We start from the raw sequence: 19,001 nt of genomic DNA, 5'->3' as shown, positions 1-19,001 counted from the left end.
GATCTCGGTAAAAGAGTCTGACGGTCATCGATTCATCTTTGTGGTCATCAATTACTTTACTAAATGGGTGGAAGTTGCATCGTATGCCAATGTCATAAAGTCGACAGTCAGCAAATTCTTGAAGAATCCTATGTTAGTATGGAACCCCAAAAATATCATATCTGACAATGTACTAAATTTGAACAATAGCACAATATCAAAGGTTTGCATTCTGTTCGCGATTAATGCCATATCGTAAAAAAAAAACTCCGCCGGGGCAATGCCTTTCTCCTAGGTCCATTGCGGTATTGCCTATTAAAGACAAGATTCTTTCCATTGCGGTATTGCCTATTAAAGACAAGATTCTTTCTCTCTGAGTTTTTGGATTAATTCCGATTGAAGAGGAATGTTTAAAGTTATTCATCATGGTCAAATGTGCCAAAAGCAAATGATACGAGCTCACAAAAAAGGTCCGCCCTACAGAATTCTTTGAGAGGGACCTGGTACTGAAGAAGATCCTTCCCATACAAAGAAGACCTTCATCCCAAGCTGGAAAAGATCTTATGTGGGAGGCCTTATATGAAAAGCGTTGATTTTGATCAGAAGGGATAACAAGGACATGCCTAATCCTATGAGTTCAGATTCAATTTTTTTTTAAAAAAAAAAAGAGAAAGAAAGAAAATAGAAAGAAAGAAAAAGGAAAAGAAAAGCAAAAGGAGAGGCCAAGGTGAAAATCTGCAAAGGACGCCTTGAGACCAAAGAGGATTTGAGTTGAAAACCCGAAAAGAGCGGCTCAAATATTTGATCAGAATGGGGCATGAGGTAATCAGAGCAGTTCAGATTTTGATTGGGGCATATAATGATCTTGCTATACCTGAACTAACAGTAAAGGGTAGGCGACATATTGGGGCATCGACAAAGCACTGTAGATCTCCTAAACACATGTCAAACTCAGAATAGTCTTCAGAAAGTTTGTACAGAGAAGTTCAAGCTGCGATATCTAGGGCACCCAATTTTTATACTATTTATATTGAATTTGTTGTTCTTGGAATACTTTATTCTGTTCCAAAGATACATATTCCCAATCAATTTCTTTGTTTACTATTTTTGATAATCTATTCCTTTCGAGCTATGCTCAAATTTAACTTTATTCTTATCCATTGTTATGACCTTTTTGCAAGCATGTTGCATTGGAATAATGATTAATGGACTAATAAAACTTTCACAAGAGAAGTTTTGCATATTATTTTAGAAGTTTCTAAATAATACAGGAACCTGAAACAGGACTATTGTTTAGAATGCACCAAGTTTAAAGGTTGGAAATTTAAGAAGAGTCTAAATAAGGACTTTCTCTTCAGATTTTGTTGTCAAAAAACATCGATTGAGCAAAATAACAAGATGTCATGTCGGTGATAAGGCTTAAATAAACAATGATCACCAGGCAATAGGAAGAGGTTTCCTCGGAGAAGAAAGCCTTCATTTGAGCATAAGCCTTTAGTACAACACCATAGGCATAGTGTAAAGGACCAAAGAACTTCACATTTTGTAGCCTTGAATTGTGATAGGAGTGAATTGAGAAAAAGCTGTATATGTCTACCCTCGGGTTGCAGTGGGAGAATAATGGTACAAATTTTGCGTCCTAGTGGATTGAACTTTAAAGTTTACAGTAGGGGCAATCTGACTAAATGGAAATGCCAATGGCGAAGCGTTACTGGCGTCACACGATAAAACCTTAATAAATGTCGAGCAATGATAAAGAAGGATCGCTGTAAAAAAAAAGACATTCCGCATTTATGCAAACATAATTCATACATACCTAGTTAGGAGCATTGGACTCATTCTGATCATGACATCCTAATCACTAGGCATGATTAGGTTCATAAAATGAATTATACAGGTCATGTTCCCCAGAGAACAAACCGGTGAAACACCAAGCCTTGTCTCCCTAAGCAGCAGCGGAGAAGGTTGAAGATTGTATATCTTATCTCTCTAAGCAGTAGTAGAGCAGATTGAAGACGGCAAATCTTATCTTTCCAAGATAGTGGGAAGCAGATTTAAGCCACCAAGCATTGTCTCCCTGAGTAGCAGCGGAGTAGGTTGAAGATTGTAGATCTTATCTCCCTAAGCAGTAGTGGAGCAGATCAAAGACGGCAAATCTTATCTTTCCAAGATAGTAGGAAGCAGATTTAAGCCACAAAGCCTTGTCTCCCTAAGCAGCAGTGGAGTAGGTTGTAGATCCTATCTCCCTAAGCAGTAGTGGAGTAGATTGAAGACGGCAAATCTTATCTTCCCAAGATAGTGGGAAGCAGATTTAAGCCACCAAGCCTTGTCTCCCTGAGCAGCAGCGGAGTAGGTTGAAGATTGTAGATCTTATCTCCCTAAGCAGTAATGAAGCAGATCAAAGACGGTAAATCTTATCTTTCCAAGATAGTGGGAAGTAGATTTAAGCCACAAAGCCTTGTCTCCCTGAGCAGCAGCGGAGTAGGTTGTAGATCCTATCTCCCTAAGCAGTAGAGGAGCAGATCGAAGACGGTAAATCTTATCTTTCCAAGATAGTGGGAAGCAGATTTAAGCCACCAAGCCTTGTCTCCCTGAGTAGCAGCGGAGTAGGTTGAAGATTGTAGATCTTATCTCCCTAAGCAGTAGCGGAGCAGATCAAAGACGGTAAATCTTATCTTTCCAAGATAGTGGGAAGCATATTTAAGCCACCAAGCCTTGTCTCCCTGAGCAGCAGCGGAGAATGTTGAAGATTGTAGATCTTATCTCCCTAAGAAGTAGTGGAGCAGATCAAAGACGGCAAATCTTATCTTTCCAAGATAGTGGGAAGCAGATTTAAGCCACCAAGCCTTGTCTCCTGAGCAAGAATGGAGAATGTTGAAGATTGTAGATCTTATCTCCTAAGCGATAGTGGAGCAGATCAAAGACGGCAAATCTTATCTTTCCAAGATAGTGGGAAGCAGATTTAAGCCACCAAGCCTTATCTCCCTAAGCAGCAGCGGAGTAGGTTGAAGATGGAAAATCTTATCTCCCTAAAGTTGCAGTGGAGCAGATTAAAGCCGATAATCCTATCTCCTTGAAGTTGCAGTGGAGCGGATTAAAACCTTGGATCTTATCTCTTTGAAGTTGCAGAAAGCAGATCGCATCTAGTCTTATCTCCCTAAAGTTGTAGTGGAGCAGACTCAGCAAGCAAGTCTTATCCTCCTGAAGTTGCAGTGAGGTAGACTGAAGATGGCAAATCTTATCTCCCTGAAGTTGCAGTGGAGCAGATTAGAGCCGATAATCCTATCTCCCTAAAGTTGCAGTGGAGCGGATCAAAACCTTGGATCTTATCTCTTTGAAGTTGCAAAGAGCAGATCGCGTCTAGTCTTATCTCCCTGAAGTTGTAGTGGAGCAGACTAAGTAAACAAGTCTTATCCTACTGAAGTTGCAGTGAGGCAGACTAAATAAACAAATCCTGTCTCCCTAAGTTGTAGTGGAGTGGATTAGAGTGATGGATTTTATCTCTCTGAAATTACAGTTAAGCAGATTAAAAGTTACGAGTCACCAATCTTATCTCTTCGATGTTGCAGTGGAGTGGATCGAGACACCAATTTCTATACCTCTGAAGATGCAGTAGGATGGATGTGGCTGCTTGAAGAAGAAGAGCACCAAGATCCAGCGTGACCGGGCAAAAATTGGCCATTTCTAAAGTCTTTGCTCTGTTCCTGTTACACGACAACGAGCCAAGAGGGGCAGCTGTAATACTCAATTTTAGCTCGGGCTCACATATGGAAACATAATTTTCGAGGATATACAATCTTAGATATGATATGCAATCTTAGATATGATATATACAATATTAGAAGATATGATTTTGTAATCTTAGAGATTTAATTTGTAGATACCCTTTAATCTTAGTCATTGATGTAATTGATCTGTACCGTTGGATTTGGGGAGGCTCAGCTATAAATAGAGGCCTTTCCCTTCATTGTAAAAAAAAAAGAAAATAATAAAAAAGGGAGAACGATTGGCAGTTTTTTAAAGGTGGCTTACTGTTTTCATTTTTTTTTTCTTTTTCGATTATTTTTTACTTATTTACGATTTTAAAAAAGGGAGAAGGTGATACCACTTCGAATTTTATTTATTTATTTTATTTAGCCCTAATAAAGTGACGCGTTTCAAAGGATGGAGATATTTTCTCATTCGAGCCCTATGAGTTATTGGCGCCTTTTAATTGGGCCCTTCATTTTTTTTATTCTGTTGATTTTCAATTTAATCCTTAATCTTTCATTTTAGGTTTTTAGTCTATTTTATTAATTTTGTTATTATTATTTTTATTATTATATTATATATTATTCTTATACCTACATATATATGCATATGCATGTTAATATATATACATATATATTTTAAACGTTTTAATATATATACATATTATATACATACTTTATTATTATTTTATTTTCATATTTTTTATACATATATATATACACATTTATATTTCATAATATTTATCGTTTGCCCATATTCTATGATTTTTATATGTTTATACATTTTTGTAATATATATACATATATTTATACTCCATTCAAAGCTTATTAAAAATATTTTCCACGTTTTTATATTATACTTATATATTTCATTTTTTTTGTAAATGCATGAATATATTTTATATGTATATATTTATATTTTCCTTGTTTTCATAAATGCATTATGTTTTATATATATATATATATATATATATATATATATATATATATATAAGTTTTATAACCCAAAATTTTATGAGTAAATTATCTTGATGTCTTTTATTCTTCATAGTTTCAAATGTATATATATTTTGTACATTTTCTCTTTATTTTTTTTGTTTATTTCCTTCATTTGCTTATTGATGTATGTTTTCATTTATATTCATTTGATATTTTACATGTCGTTGTTTATGTACATTAATTTCGTTTATTTCTATGTCATTGTTGTATTTATTATTACATTTTATATTTAATGTAGCATCACATCATTTTTTTTTCGATTTTAAAATTTTCAAAATTGAGATAACACTCGTATTTAGGATTTTCAAGGAAATTGAGCCCTAACGTATTGGGTTCCGATTTTCTTCGTTAAATCCAACGATCGAGGGTTGCTCATTAATAAAAAATATATAAAATAAAAAGCTTGTTGTTGGGGAGTTAAATATGTTGTATCCTAACGTATTGGATGTGACGTATTGATTTCTCGAGACAAAGATTTTTTGAAAAAATAATAATAAAGGAAATATTTCAAGTTTGGGATTTTGAGGAATTGTGCCCTAACGTATTGGGCCGCGATTTCTTAAATCTTAAACAAATGAATATTGTTTTAAATTTTTATTACACGAGTTTTAGACTAATTCATTTTTGAGGAAATTAGAATGTTGTGCCCTAACGCATTGGGTGTGGCATTTTCTTTCTCCGAAATGATAAGGGTCTTAATAAGTAATGTTTTTAAGTTTTTGCTAAGGATTATATTTTTCAAATTTTCGACATTAAGACACTAATTAATTAACTAGGTACCAATTTTGGGCGTTACGAGGGTGCTAATCCTTTTTAAATGACGTAATCGACTCCGGATCCGTTTTTCTAAAACTCGTAGACCAAAGCCGTTTTTTTAGGTGATCCAATCACATCTTAATAAAAGATTGGTGGCGACTCCCAATTTTCATTTTTTAAAGTCGACAACCTAAATTTTTTATTTTTAAAAAATGGTTTCGACAAGTACAAGCTAACGTTGTTAGTGCTGGGGTACCAACAAATATGAGTTTAGGTATCAACTAAGTACTTTTGAACAAGTTTAGGGAGGAAACTACATATTATCATTTTTTTTATAAAAGTAAACTTTTTTTGCTTTATTTAAAAAAGAAAAAAAGTTTTTAGACTATTTTATCAATTTCAAAAAGAAATAGAAAACCTTATTATTCCAAAAAGGTCCTTGTTTGGTCTAAGCTTGAGGATCCTTGCTTTCTTGCGGTTAGGGTTTGAAAGGTAGGACAATTTAAATGGTGTGGTCTAGTGTTTAAGGAAGGTGTTGAGTGGGGTGATGAATGGAATAGCAGTGGTGTAAAAGGGTTGATACTGGATTCAAACTTATTATACATCCATACCAGTTGGAATCCAATATCAAATTAAACATATAATCAGTGTTGAAATTTGAATTAAAATATCACTTCTATACATCTGAAAAAATCGATTATGATACAGGATTCTATCTGTTGTACTGATTTGATTACATTTGTTTGTTCTTGTATTTGTAAAACTTAGAAATAAAAGGAATGTTAGAATTTGCTGAATGAACCAAATGCATTAAATCATTAAAAAATAATTATAAATGTTTAAAATTTAAATTCAAGCTTAGAAAAATGGTTGGAGATTTCAGGTTTTTATAATATTATTTCTACTTAAAACATTTGCAAAATTCACGAGTCTTTCTTCTGCAGGCTGCACCTATTCTTCTACATAAATCTGTGTCTCATTGCAAATAATTATAACCATAATATAAAGTCTTAAAACTAGGAACTAACCCCCAAAAAATTATGGCTATCTGAACTATTTTCTTTCCGCTCAGCTACTGTTTATATTCTTCTCTTTCTACTTACCTTCTCATCCATTTCACCACTGCTTTTCTACTAATTGCTGCTTGAACTCCGCTTTCGGCTCAGTACCAGCTTCATTGTCACCACAACAACTCTCAATTTGGGCTGCAGAGTTCTGCAGCAGGGGTTTCTCGACATGGCCCAACGTTGAGCCTGTCAACCGGCTCAGCTGAGCAACGATTATGGTCAGAGCGCTGGTCTAGTAGTTTCTGTAACTCTTAAGGTTGGTTTTTCAACCACTTCGCCAGCATCAGTGGTTTTGATTTCCTTCATACCATCTATTTCTGATTCTTGCAGGTTCTTGTCTCCGGCAAGCTCAGTTCCTATTTCGGCATTGGCTTTATATTCAGGTTGATCTCCTACAGAGTGAATGACTATATCAGTTGATTCTCGATACAAGGGCTTCTTAAGCAATATCGTTCCGGGAAACACCATCAAGTTAATCTTCTTAAGCATTTTTCTTTCGTCCTCCTCCACTGGTGTGAAGCCAAAACCCTTAGTCCACGTTTCCACTAAGTTTGGAATGGCGGTTATAACCAGCTTTTCCACCTTGAATGAGATGAGCATCTAGGGGTAGCATGGATCCAGGTGGTGGACAACCCAATAGTATCGAAACAGAAAACCCATAAGCAATGATGTCAATATACAGTGTTAGATTCAAGAAACAAGTTGTGCATAAAATACCTCTTCAATAACATTCATAAGGCGTCGACACATTCCTTGACGACGATAGTTGATGCAAGTTGCAATGAGAGGCATCTCTGCAACTGTAACCCCATGAATCCTAGACCAAAGAGCAGAGAAAGACTGAACATAAACAGAATTGTTCACCCAATAGGTCTGAAACAGATTAAAATATTCAAATCGGAAAATGTGAGATTCTTTTTTCGAAAGTTTTAATTTGCTAAATAAGTATTTTCACCTCAAGCTATCTTAATAACCCATGTTACTTCCATCTCAAACTATCTTAATAGCCTATGTTACTCAGACTCGGTGTAAATACTGGATATAAAATATATTTAATTATTCTTAACTTTTCCATGTATTTGGAATATCCTTAAAAGAGTATTTTTGAACTCATGTCCATAATGCTTCAAACATGGTTACTTCAAGAAAAATAAAGAGTCAGAGAGAGCAACATAATCGATAACCATACTTTTGCTAGTAAAGAATTCCATTAAACTTGTTTATAATTGTATCTTTTGACTCCAAAATGCATCCTATTTCTTAAACCATCATAACAAAATACTATAGATGCTAACCATTCAGACACCAAGAAAAATATATCTAGAAAAAAAAGGTATTCCTCGTAAAAGCTTTGATGCATATTACATTCGGAAAGAAACAAGGGATAACATAGCATACTGAGTTGTTTACAGTTGTTAAAGAAATTATTGAAATATTGAGTACGTCTGAAGAACATCAATACTACCTGATGGATGCTACAGATATCAGCACGTCATCCTTCTCCAAGACAAGAGAATAAAATCCAAAAAAATTAAGGCGTGCAAAATCTGACCTGATCATTTAAACAACAAAAGGATCACAAATCATAAGCAGCCTTGCAAGCAGGAAATAAAAAATAATGAGCAGGGTAGAATGAAACATGTCTAAGAACTGGATGACACTAAAAAGGAGGAAAATGTTGTGTAGATATGTAAAAGCCAAACCCGTAATGTTGAAGATAACGGATGAAAAGGAAACTTATCAATCAAAAAAGAAGACTGGGTGTCTCACCCCCAATTGTACAAGAGTTGGGGTATCATATCTACCCCCGTTCTTGGATCAACCATAGACTGAAAACATTCTTCCATGATAGACAAAGCGACAGCCAATTTTGAGTTGCATTCTGCCTGCAGGGCAAACCTTTGAGCAGAGTAAACTTTTTGATCTTCATGAATACATTTAAGAAGTGTCCAAGAAAAGCCATCAGGGAGGTGATTAATCATCCCAAGTCGAGAACTAAGACCTGAGTATAGCTGCAAATACCAGTGAACCTTGCATTAGAACTTCTAAAGAATCATGGTCAGCATCTGTGCAGCAACTGGTTGCCTTTTAGGCTAACGAAATGGCTATAAAGTGAGAGTTAAAAGTACAACAGATCATTCAAAGCCAAGATCTTTTATAATGGCAGGATGGAACACTTCAGTTGACATGAATTGCATAAATTTGCCAAGTCCAAAAGCTGAGATGCAGCCTAAAAATTCAACATGTTGTTCCTTTTAAAAAAATGGAAATAAGTATATAATTAAACAAAAGTTAAACTAGTGGACAAATCAAAATCCAAAGTGGTTAGCAAACCAGATAAGGAGCAAAGACAGAAAAAAGACATAAATAGTCACCCAACCAACTTTAAAATAAAAACACTAGGCAGCTACCATTTGTTTGAAAGTAAACCAGAGAAAATGGACAAACAAAGTGTTAGAGAAGGGACTTAACTGAGGCTCCCAGTTTGGCTTAGCCTAAACCTAATGAAACAGTTTCAGCAAGTTCTTTACACCATAAAAATTGATTAAAGAGAGGAGTTATAAGAAGATCTGGATTCAGCGCATAGGCTAAGCCTGCACTGCATGGGTAGGCACTACTGTTGTCTGGCTTTGCATTCAAAAGTTCAAAAGCCCTTGCAGAAATGTTATTGGGGAGAAACTTCAAAAAGCTGCAAAGACAGCATTTATTAAGCAGCTTATGGAATACAATTAAAGTGTCGCTTCAAAGGCCTGCTTTCCTCCAGGGTGCAGTTGGGTCCATCTGGCCCAACTTTATCTTCCAGTGGAATGAGGAAGAGATGTTCCATCCCACACCTACTGAATTGTTGATTTAAAATAACCAGATACTCACAAAACACAAGGTACAAGAAGCGTAAAGACTTTAACTCATGTTAAGAATACTGAAAGCATTTTCAATAAGCTAAATCCAACAGATCCTTTGCAACATAATCAGAGTCAAGATATTTGAATCTCAAAAATACCTCCTCACAGCTTCCCCCACAGAGCCAAGTATTCGATTCCTTTTCTTTGAACTGACATTTATCATTCAGACATTCCTTATGATCTGTTTACAAATATTGTGATAATGAGAAAATCAGAAACGGTAATCACAAGAGAAGCATCATACACACACAGACATACACAAAGACATAAAAAATAAACAAACCAAAAAAAAAGAGATGGTAAATACATAAAACGTCCATAATGATTTCATGAAACTACTACATGAAGTTGTGGAAGTAGATTTACAATTTCTAATGTTTTCAAGAAACAAAATAGACAAAGAATACTTAACATTTTCTTTGAACCGACTTTTTTTTGTTTTGCTCACTGAAAAATCTAAATCAAGAAAAAAAACTTTAAAACAGGAAATGTTAGCCTGCCTCACATGTAAGATAAGATTATTCATCCAAATTACATGCCAGGAAACTGTATACTGTCTGTCGTTTAAGGGAAAACTCAGTGGTCTTTATTCAATAATAGGAATCCTATATATACACTTATTGTTCCCCTAAATAACAGAATTAATAAATGAAAGAAAACAGGAAAGAAATCAGAGAAATCAAACTACTAAACTATTGTCCTAAAACAGCTCCTAAACTATTTTCTTAAAATATCTAAAATTCTGTTTTCTCACACTGTCTTCATAGATAATTTAATCTTTTCAGAGGAAATGGCATGCTGAAGGGAGGAGAATTACATTTGTGTTCACACTGGGAACATTTGAATGCATCAAACAAACTTGAAGCCTCTTTATCATTAACAAAATTCCCACATATCCAACAAGTGCAATTTGAGCAATACCAATCACCCTCAGGTAGTTCCTGGAAGCAACAAATTGAAGCAAATGAAATTATTAGTAGCCAAAATAACGAGAATAAACCAAAGCTACACACTTTGGAAAGAAACGTCAGAGTAATCTATATTCTCTCCAGAATACAGAAGCAAAACTAAGTCATAAATACTTAAAGCAAATATTACACAACCTTAGAAGAAGGGCAAAAAATCACTGTTCACATGGGTCACTGCCCAAAATGAAAACACAGCAAAGGACAAACCTGCATAGACAGGCAAGCCAGATGAAAAGTAGAAGGGCAGTTGTCACAACAAATCAGTTCACCACCATCTCCACATAGACCACAGGAATCATCATTTCGATCATTTTCGTCAGCTTCCACCTTCCGGATTCCTTTCTTTTTGGTCTTGTACTCAGCAGACCATGCTTGTAGCTGACATAAAGTGAAAGGCTTACCAGATTCCATGAAAAGATTCAAGCAGGGATGGTTAAACTTGAATCCAGCATGGTTCTTAAACTCAGAAACTGATAGCACCCTGTTGCAACACTTGCAGGTTATTCCTTCCAAGGAAACAAAGCCATCTTTAACGATAGCATCATCATAAGGATTCCGAGATTGAATGACATCATTCAGTGAAATGACCCCAGCTAGGATCAGCCATGAGAGCACTGTTCTGGACCCAACATTATTCAACTTGATCTTAGTAACATGCTTCCTTCCTTTACCCTTTACTCGAGGAAGCAACCTGGGGCGGCCCCTCTTTCTCTTGAACTTGGTCTGAGCTCTTACTTTGGGGGCCTTCAATTTAGATCTGGTGGCACCCATGCTTAAGTCTTTGTTTCTTATAATTGCAGAAACCAACAGGTCATCATCTTCAATTTGGCATTCAGTTGATTTCTTCTTTCTACTTTCAGAACCATCACGATCGCAACAAATCCTCTTAAAATTTGAGCCTCTTTTCTCCACTTGACATAGGGAAGGCCCAGGAGATGAGGACTTTTGTAGGCTTCCCTTGGTTTCAAATGATTCTTGGACCTCCTTTGAATTTAAGTCAGCCTGGCATGAGTCAATATCTTGTTCACTCATATCAGGAGTATAAGAACATAGAACATCACTTTGATATGATGTGGTCAAACTTATTTCAGATATCTTTCTAGATCTCCTGCGTGCCTTCTTTTTCAAAATAGCATTTTGTGCACAGTTTTCATTGTTTGTTTCAAACTTCAGGGCTTCAGCAGACTTCTCAAACTGATCTTCACCATCCCCAGACTGAATCAGGCTATCACTAGGGTAGCTTGGATAGTCATCCAGTAAGTAGCTTGGATGGTCATCCAGTAAATGCTGTGGAAGATTTCTGACATTGCCAGCATCTAGAGCTCCAGATGTTTTATCTTTTTCCTCCTGAGAATCAACCGATACATTTCCTGGAACCTCTTTAAGAGTTTCTCCATTACATAAAGACATTTGTTTACCAAAGCTTGGAGATCTTGTGTTGATATCTTGGTGAGGGGAAACAGATTTGAAACCATGAAGCATGTTGGTAACATCTCCAGAAGCAACAGGATCAATAAATTGAGAACTAACTAGCTGACCGTAGGTGTTATCCGATCCACAAGAATGTGATGAAACAATATGCAAACCTTTGACCTCGCAACCAAAAGTTTCTAACCTGTTCGCAGTATCTACCAAATGCGAACCTTCTTGGTCAGTCATATTAGATACATCTTTTAGACATTTTACTGCCCCACTACTCATTTTACCATAGAATTTTGACAAACTTCCATTGCCAGAGAGCTCCTCAGAGGAATCATAGCTCCTCTTGGGAATTGTCAATGAACTTTTAGCGGCCAGAGAAGAATCACAATGCTGAGTTGGCATCATTCCCTGAGAACAGAACTTTCTCATAGTAACTTTTTTCCTCTGTGCCAAAACAGTATCATTTTTCTTGTTCTTTTCAATAACTAAACTTCTTCCAGCCTTAACCTCATCTCCCTTTCTTAATGAACCAATCTTCCTATTAATAAATACAACAGTAACAAAGGGATCTAATAGAGTCCAATGTTGAGCCAATGCATTAGAAAGGTTTGTTTGGTTAATTTCTTTCTCGATATTCAACAATGTCTCTAATAGATCAGACCAGAACTGGGTCATGTCAGTCCATTTCTTACCATCATTTTCCAGCATGAAGTCGTATCTATCAGCCAACAAAACCTGGCCACAAAATCTCCAAACTTTAGGGAATGCACGAAATAGCCTCCCCTCAGGTGATCTATAAACTGTATCCATATAACTCCTACTGGGCCTTTTCTGTCTCTCAATAGACCAGCCTGCTCCTTTTAGTACGTGAAAAACATGACTTTGCAGAAGAGGACGGGGATCCATCTTAGACACCGTTGCCCCAGAAATATTAGAACCGCCCACTCCAAATGATTGGCATAAATTAAATCTTTCCTGAGCACATAAAGGAGACTCGAACTTTACCAAAGCAGTTGCCGGACTAGAAACAACAACCTTTGATGCAAAACTCTCCTCGGAGACAGGTGAACCTATAGCTATACCTACTACCACTTCTTTTCCTTCACTCGCACCTGAGTCTTGTATTCTAGACTTAGTAACATCTACATCTTCCATTTCAGCACCTTTGTCCATTTCTACAGCAGATGATTCAACTAAATGGGGCATAACTCTCTGGTAAACAGAATTTGTAGGTGTCGAGGACAAGCCACTAACTATTTCCTTCTGCTGCAATGGTGCACTCAATGCCTTTTTCTTTTGTGCTTCGCCCCTGGAAACTTCACCAGTGGAAAGCTTCATTCGCTTGAAACTCGCATTCTGGTCATCTCTCTCAGCCAGAGCATATCTTTCAGGAAAGCTCCCTGATGCAGAAACCCAACCACAACTGTCATTTGCTAAATTGGAAACCTCCTGGCATAAAGTTTTTGAGCAAGAAAGGCTTGTTACAGCTGAGCTTGCACTGTAAGAACATAGTGATGCTTCTGGACTCTTGATATCCTTGAAATTAATAGCTCCAGTAACAAGACACTTTTTACTTATTCTGCCAGTATCATTTTCAGAGAAAACTTCTGTAGAAATACTGTGCTCATCATGTGACCCCTCAAAATCATCATCATGCATATCTTCAAAATATGGACTGAACGACATCTCTGCTAAATGCATTCCCGGTTTGACTGACCTATATGCCAAACAATAAGATCAGGCATTAGATATTGTCCTTCATAATAAATGCTTAAATAATTGTAAAACCTAAGTAATTGTAAAACATAAATAATCCTAAAATATTAAAAATGAATATTAAAAATTGAGAGTATGACTAGATTTGCTAATTCTGCGATAAAGCGGTAAGATAAATGAACATTAAAGTCAATGAAGACAAAAGCTTAAAAACCGAATAAAGCAAGCCATAAATAACCAAATAAAAGAAATCATAAAGAAAAATAAAATAGACAAACAACCTAAAAACATGTTGTAGTTTAGATGTTAATATTTTAAATAAAGGAATCATATGAGACAATAGCAAAGAAAACTACCATAATTGTCCTCCTTGGATACTCAAAGTGCACTATAATACATTGAATGATAACCATTAAAATGTTCAAAACCCTAACTTTTCCATTAATAAAATCAGGTTCCAATGAGAAAATATGAACGCCTCATCTTCATAGCTGGGGGATAAAGAACATTTGGAAAGGTTCAACTGGTTTATTTTGGCTTAATCTTGGCTAAAACTATCACAAGTAGGAGGGCAATGAAATAACTAAATGTCAAATTGACATGAATGGAATCTCTCTCTCTTTCATGCAGACTCACATCCGAACACATAACCTAACGGCGTTCATTTCTGTACTACTGCATTTTTTTGTATCAAATTACATAAAAATCCCTATCTTGCATTAGAAGAAGTTATGTAACATCTAGAAATTTTAACAACAACATCAATAGAACCATTCATGTTTTCTATTTTAAAGAATAAAAAGACTTTTCAAGAAAAAATATATAGATACAAAAGATGAAAGAGGTTAAGAACAACAGACTGCCACCAACTAGTTGCAGACCATGATGTTCAGATGAAATATTAAAATTGTTATTTCCAAAGACTGGGTTTTCCCTTGCCATAACCATTTGGATATCAGATTTATGATTAGCTATAACCAGAGTAATGACTCACTAATTGAAAACACGAACTCCTTATATAATCTGCATTCTTTGCTCTTTCTTATGTGTGCCTTTAGAAGAAAAGAAAAGAGGGAAACGTACATTGACACATTCTCAAATGAACTAAAGGCTTCATGGTATCAGCAAACAGTATGTCTTTTCTGAACACCAGTGCAATAAAGAGAAAAGTAACAATAGCTAAGGCATGTGGAAAAAAAATAACAAACGAAAATAAATATGTAAACAACATTATTTCCCCCATCTTGTTCTTACTTTTAAAATATGTTTGTCAATGGCACCATCAACTAACCTTTAACACAAGACCAAGCAAAGTAGGATCCCATCCACTTCCAGTGGTATGCAAAGACTCCACTTATGGAAGTCTCTTTTGCTGATGAGTCCATTTAACCACAAAAAAAGGAAAGTGTATGAGCTCCAATAGACATGCAGTAAAGATACAGCTATGCTTGAGGAATGATTGCATTCCACCAGGCAGCATAGGGAACAACAAACCATCAAAGTATACATAGATAATGATTAGCCATAACCTAATTACTCCTTGACTTTATTACTTACTAGGTGCTACTTTCTGAAACCAGGTTTTCCTTCTATTAAGGTTATTCTCCATGTCATATGCACGAGATTAAAACCAGAAGAAGTGGCAAAAAAGTATTATTAGATTAAAATGATGGGTTCGGAAACGTTAACATGCGTTTCTCTCTCTTTGGATATGCCAAATGTGGAGATCACGTTGCCTGTAACAGAAATATAACTGTCAAGTGATACAGGCTTCAAAGAAAAAGTTATAAATGCACTTACCATTCCACTTGTTCGATAGCAGTTGATATTATATGAATGATGATAGCACTCAATCAATACCAATTATTTTTAAGTTTCTATAGGGTCCACTATCTCCCAATATGGAATGTGGCGGCACCGTACTGGTTATCAACGTGACATACATAAAGATTTTAATTGACTTCTAAAAATATGCAAATCATTCCATTGAAGGCTTCTTAAAGCTTTTTCATTATTATTAACTTAAAGATTTCAAAAGTTTAACTGTATTATTAACTTAATATACAGTTCAAACTATATACTCTTTCATGAAGCTTTTAAAGCCTTCCCCAATCGGCACCTCTCTTCTTTTCTTTCTACTTAAAATGAAACCAGATGTAGAAGATTGATAAAGCGACAAACTTCTTTCAATGACCAAGTGACCGGAAAAAATGCGGAATGATTCAATTTGACACAAAGAAGTCCAACTCCAACTTTATACTTGGATGTCTTTTCCTTTCTTTTTCTCTTTTTCTAGCCAGATATAACAGACATATTGGATCATTATCACCATTATCATGCATGGAGTTATGAAACAGTACATTTGCCTACATTTCGAAACTAACAACTGCTACTTTCAGCTCATGCGAAAACAAGCCATCACAAAAGAAACAGAAAATAAAGAAAATCGAATACTCGTACTCTCACCAGAACAAAAATCCAAATTCAGAACACAATCAATAGAGAAATGTACTTGCACTGTAAAGTAGAAAATCAAATTGCTCATTCTCAGTATCAGCAGCACGCTTTCCTCTAATAAAAATTAACAATGTCTATCTTATAAGAACATCATTGACCCCTCCCTAATTTCACCTGCCTCAAAAGAGATTGATGAAAATTAAAAAACTATGGTTGCAACTAAACTTGAATTTCTTTTACGTTTTAGCTAAAATTGTTCATTTTTCATCCCAATTTATTATGCATATCAAACATATATAACCTGAACTAATTAAAAAACACCACCAGAAATGCAAACTGAAATGAAAATCCTTCCAGGACCCAGAAAAGCAAACAAGATTCAGATCAAAACCCAGAAATCCAATGCCAAACGCCCAAAATTTCAAAATTTTATCCAAAAAGCAAAACAAAAAAAATAGAGCTCACCTTTATAATGCATGTCCTGATCAACATGCAAAAGAAGAACAAACTTCAATTTAGGGTTGAAGAGCTGAAAAACTGAAATATATTCATCTCAAAAAACAAAAAGAGAAAAAAAGAGGAGAGAGAGAGAATCTTAATATATAGGCTTCCTTTTTGCATTTGGCTTCATCAGTTTAAAATATAAAGGAAGCCCCCAGTTTTAAAACTGAAGAGGCTTTGGAAAACCCGAATAGTGCTCCATAATGTAACAGATGGCAATGGCGGAAAAAAATAAAAATAAAAATAAGAAAATTCTTCCATGTAAGTTTATATGTCATGTCATTTGTACTTCTTCTCTCTTTCCACTTCGCTTTTGTAATTGCCTTATTATTATTGTATTTTTACTTACCATTTTAAATGTACAAATAAAAAACTGTTCCAATTAACTAAAATAAGGCTTGTATACATAAATAATCCTTTCAAATTTACTAAATAAGATTTATATTATATTATACCAATAATATTTGCAGTGATACATTTCGATAAAAACAATAACGAAATCTATTCCCTTTGAACGAACAAAATACAGTTTATATTTACATTATAATATTGCATTTTTTTCCTTCAAATTATTTCAATAACTTGAACAAACAAACTAGTATAACGTATGAAAATACAGTAACTTGGCATCTTATGTTGAGCTATAAAATACCCTGAGAAGCTAGACCCTGCAATGGCTGAGTTCCCCATTTTGAGGTTGGAGACAAGAGCTGTGAAACATGCCACAAAAGAACTATTGGGCATAAAAAGAGCCATACAAACCACCAAGGAGAACTAAAGAAACCCATCAATTAATGGAATCCCCAGGCCTGGTAAAGCCAAGTAGGCAGTAAGTAGTAAGTACTGGTGAGGCGAAGTGAAGGCGGGCACCGAGCATCAAAGAAAAAAGGAAAAAGATGATGGTAGTTTTAGCTAAGACATTTGAAAGCAGAACACCGCGATGAAACAGCTGGAGTCGAGGATCCAAAAACCAGGTTGGTGGATGGTTCAGAGGGGAAAACCAGGTTTTCATATTGTTATAACATTGAAGTTACCTAGGAACGGGCACACCAGAGCTGCTAGGTTTAGTGGTCCGAGAATGTGGAGTTGGTATTAGAACAGAGTTTTAGCAATTAATTTTAGATTGTGTGGTATTGAAAAAGGCTTTGTCCGAGTCTGAGCCCGAGCCCAATGTGACTTGATAGTTTAGAAAGTTGGTGTTTTTATTAGAATAAGGGCCCTATCTTAGGGTGTGAGAGCTTAGAACTACTTAGCGAATAGCTATAACACATATAATCTTTTTATGACATATAATAATTTCTCATGTTTCTTGTAATAAAGAGCTATGGGGTATAACCCATATAATATTTTTCACGACATATAATAATTTCTTGAGTTTGGAGCTCGTGTTGGAAGAGGTCTAGAATGCAAAGAATAAGGATTATGGTTTGCTTAACCCACAAATTAGTACTTAAATTGTGCTCTTTTTTTCATCTTAATACCTAATTTTTATGTGTCACAAGTGATACTAAACTATTTCTTTTCCAAATTGGTACCTTCGTTGATCAAATTATTAGTTAAACCATTAAGTCTATTTAAAAAAAAAGGCTTAACCCAATAATTAATATCTAAACAATACTCTTTCCCTTAAATTAGGCTTTTTTGGATGCTCGTTTAGCTCCGATGAGTTGAGATTCTCTTAACTTTCGTGCAAACGCACCACAATTGTCTGTTTGGATAACAATGTTTTGATTCAGTCGAGGCATTTCTTATGCCCTGCAAGTGTGGCTTTCCATTGAGCTTTAAGATTCAGTTAAGAAAAATACCTCCGGTGAGGATTTTTTTCCTATTTAATCCTCTTTACCAACATTAGAAACAATTGTTGATGGTTGCTGGAAGAAAGGGGATGCTAAAATGGTGGTTGGTTTAGGAGCCAGGGCGACAATACACGAGATTGAAGGTTGGTGGAAAACGACATGAAGTTGAAGGTGTTTTAAAGGAGAAGGCAAAAGAATAGCTTTTTTTATATAGAAATAATATAAAATTTAATTAATTAATTACGAAAATGGGCAGTTTTCAACAGTACCCGCCGGTGTCGCCTAACACACCAATGACACCACCCCCTTTCCCCTTAATCATCACCTAATCATCAGATTTAAAAAAATGGTGTCGCGACTGTGTAAAGTGACACTCGTATGTAATTTTCGAAATACCCGTGAAAAATACGGGTATTCATGGTAGAAAAAAAAGGAAAAATTATTTTTTAATGAGTATTGCAGGTGTGTCAAGTGGCACCGATGGGAATTTTAAAAAATATAGGTGAAATAGAAAAAAATTTGAAAAGAAACAGTTGAAATAGAAAAAAAATGAAAAAAAAAAAGGGGAGTTCATGACCAATGCTTACTTCATAGGTTGTTCTTGTCTTCTTAACTTGCTAGTGCTACTATTAGTAGATTGAAAAACTCGGGAAAAGAAATCTAAACACAAATAGAAACTGAATATGAA

The 19,001-nt window shown here is 35.3% G+C and overlaps 1 protein-coding gene across 1 annotated transcript; it reads right to left on the bottom strand.

Annotated features, from left to right (window-relative positions):
• Positions 1–6,321: 6,321 nt before the first annotated feature.
• On the bottom strand, positions 6,322–17,608 carry LOC105783497 (increased DNA methylation 1). The gene is given in 10 exon segments (XM_052626919.1): positions 6,322–6,699; positions 6,701–6,781; positions 6,783–7,150; positions 7,268–7,367; positions 8,016–8,102; positions 8,321–8,562; positions 9,552–9,634; positions 10,271–10,394; positions 10,629–13,560; positions 14,851–17,608. Coding segments are annotated over 9 exon segments (4,101 nt in total). The 5' UTR covers positions 13,545–13,560; positions 14,851–17,608; the 3' UTR covers positions 6,322–6,599.
• Between the last annotated feature and the right edge of the window lie 1,393 nt (positions 17,609–19,001).

The sequence above is a fragment of the Gossypium raimondii genome, chromosome 13, assembly GCF_025698545.1.
Source record: "Gossypium raimondii isolate GPD5lz chromosome 13, ASM2569854v1, whole genome shotgun sequence".
NCBI classification, from domain to species: domain Eukaryota; kingdom Viridiplantae; phylum Streptophyta; class Magnoliopsida; order Malvales; family Malvaceae; genus Gossypium; species Gossypium raimondii.
The sequence above is the reverse complement of the archived record's forward strand: the minus strand, read 5'-3'. Positions and strand labels throughout refer to the sequence as shown.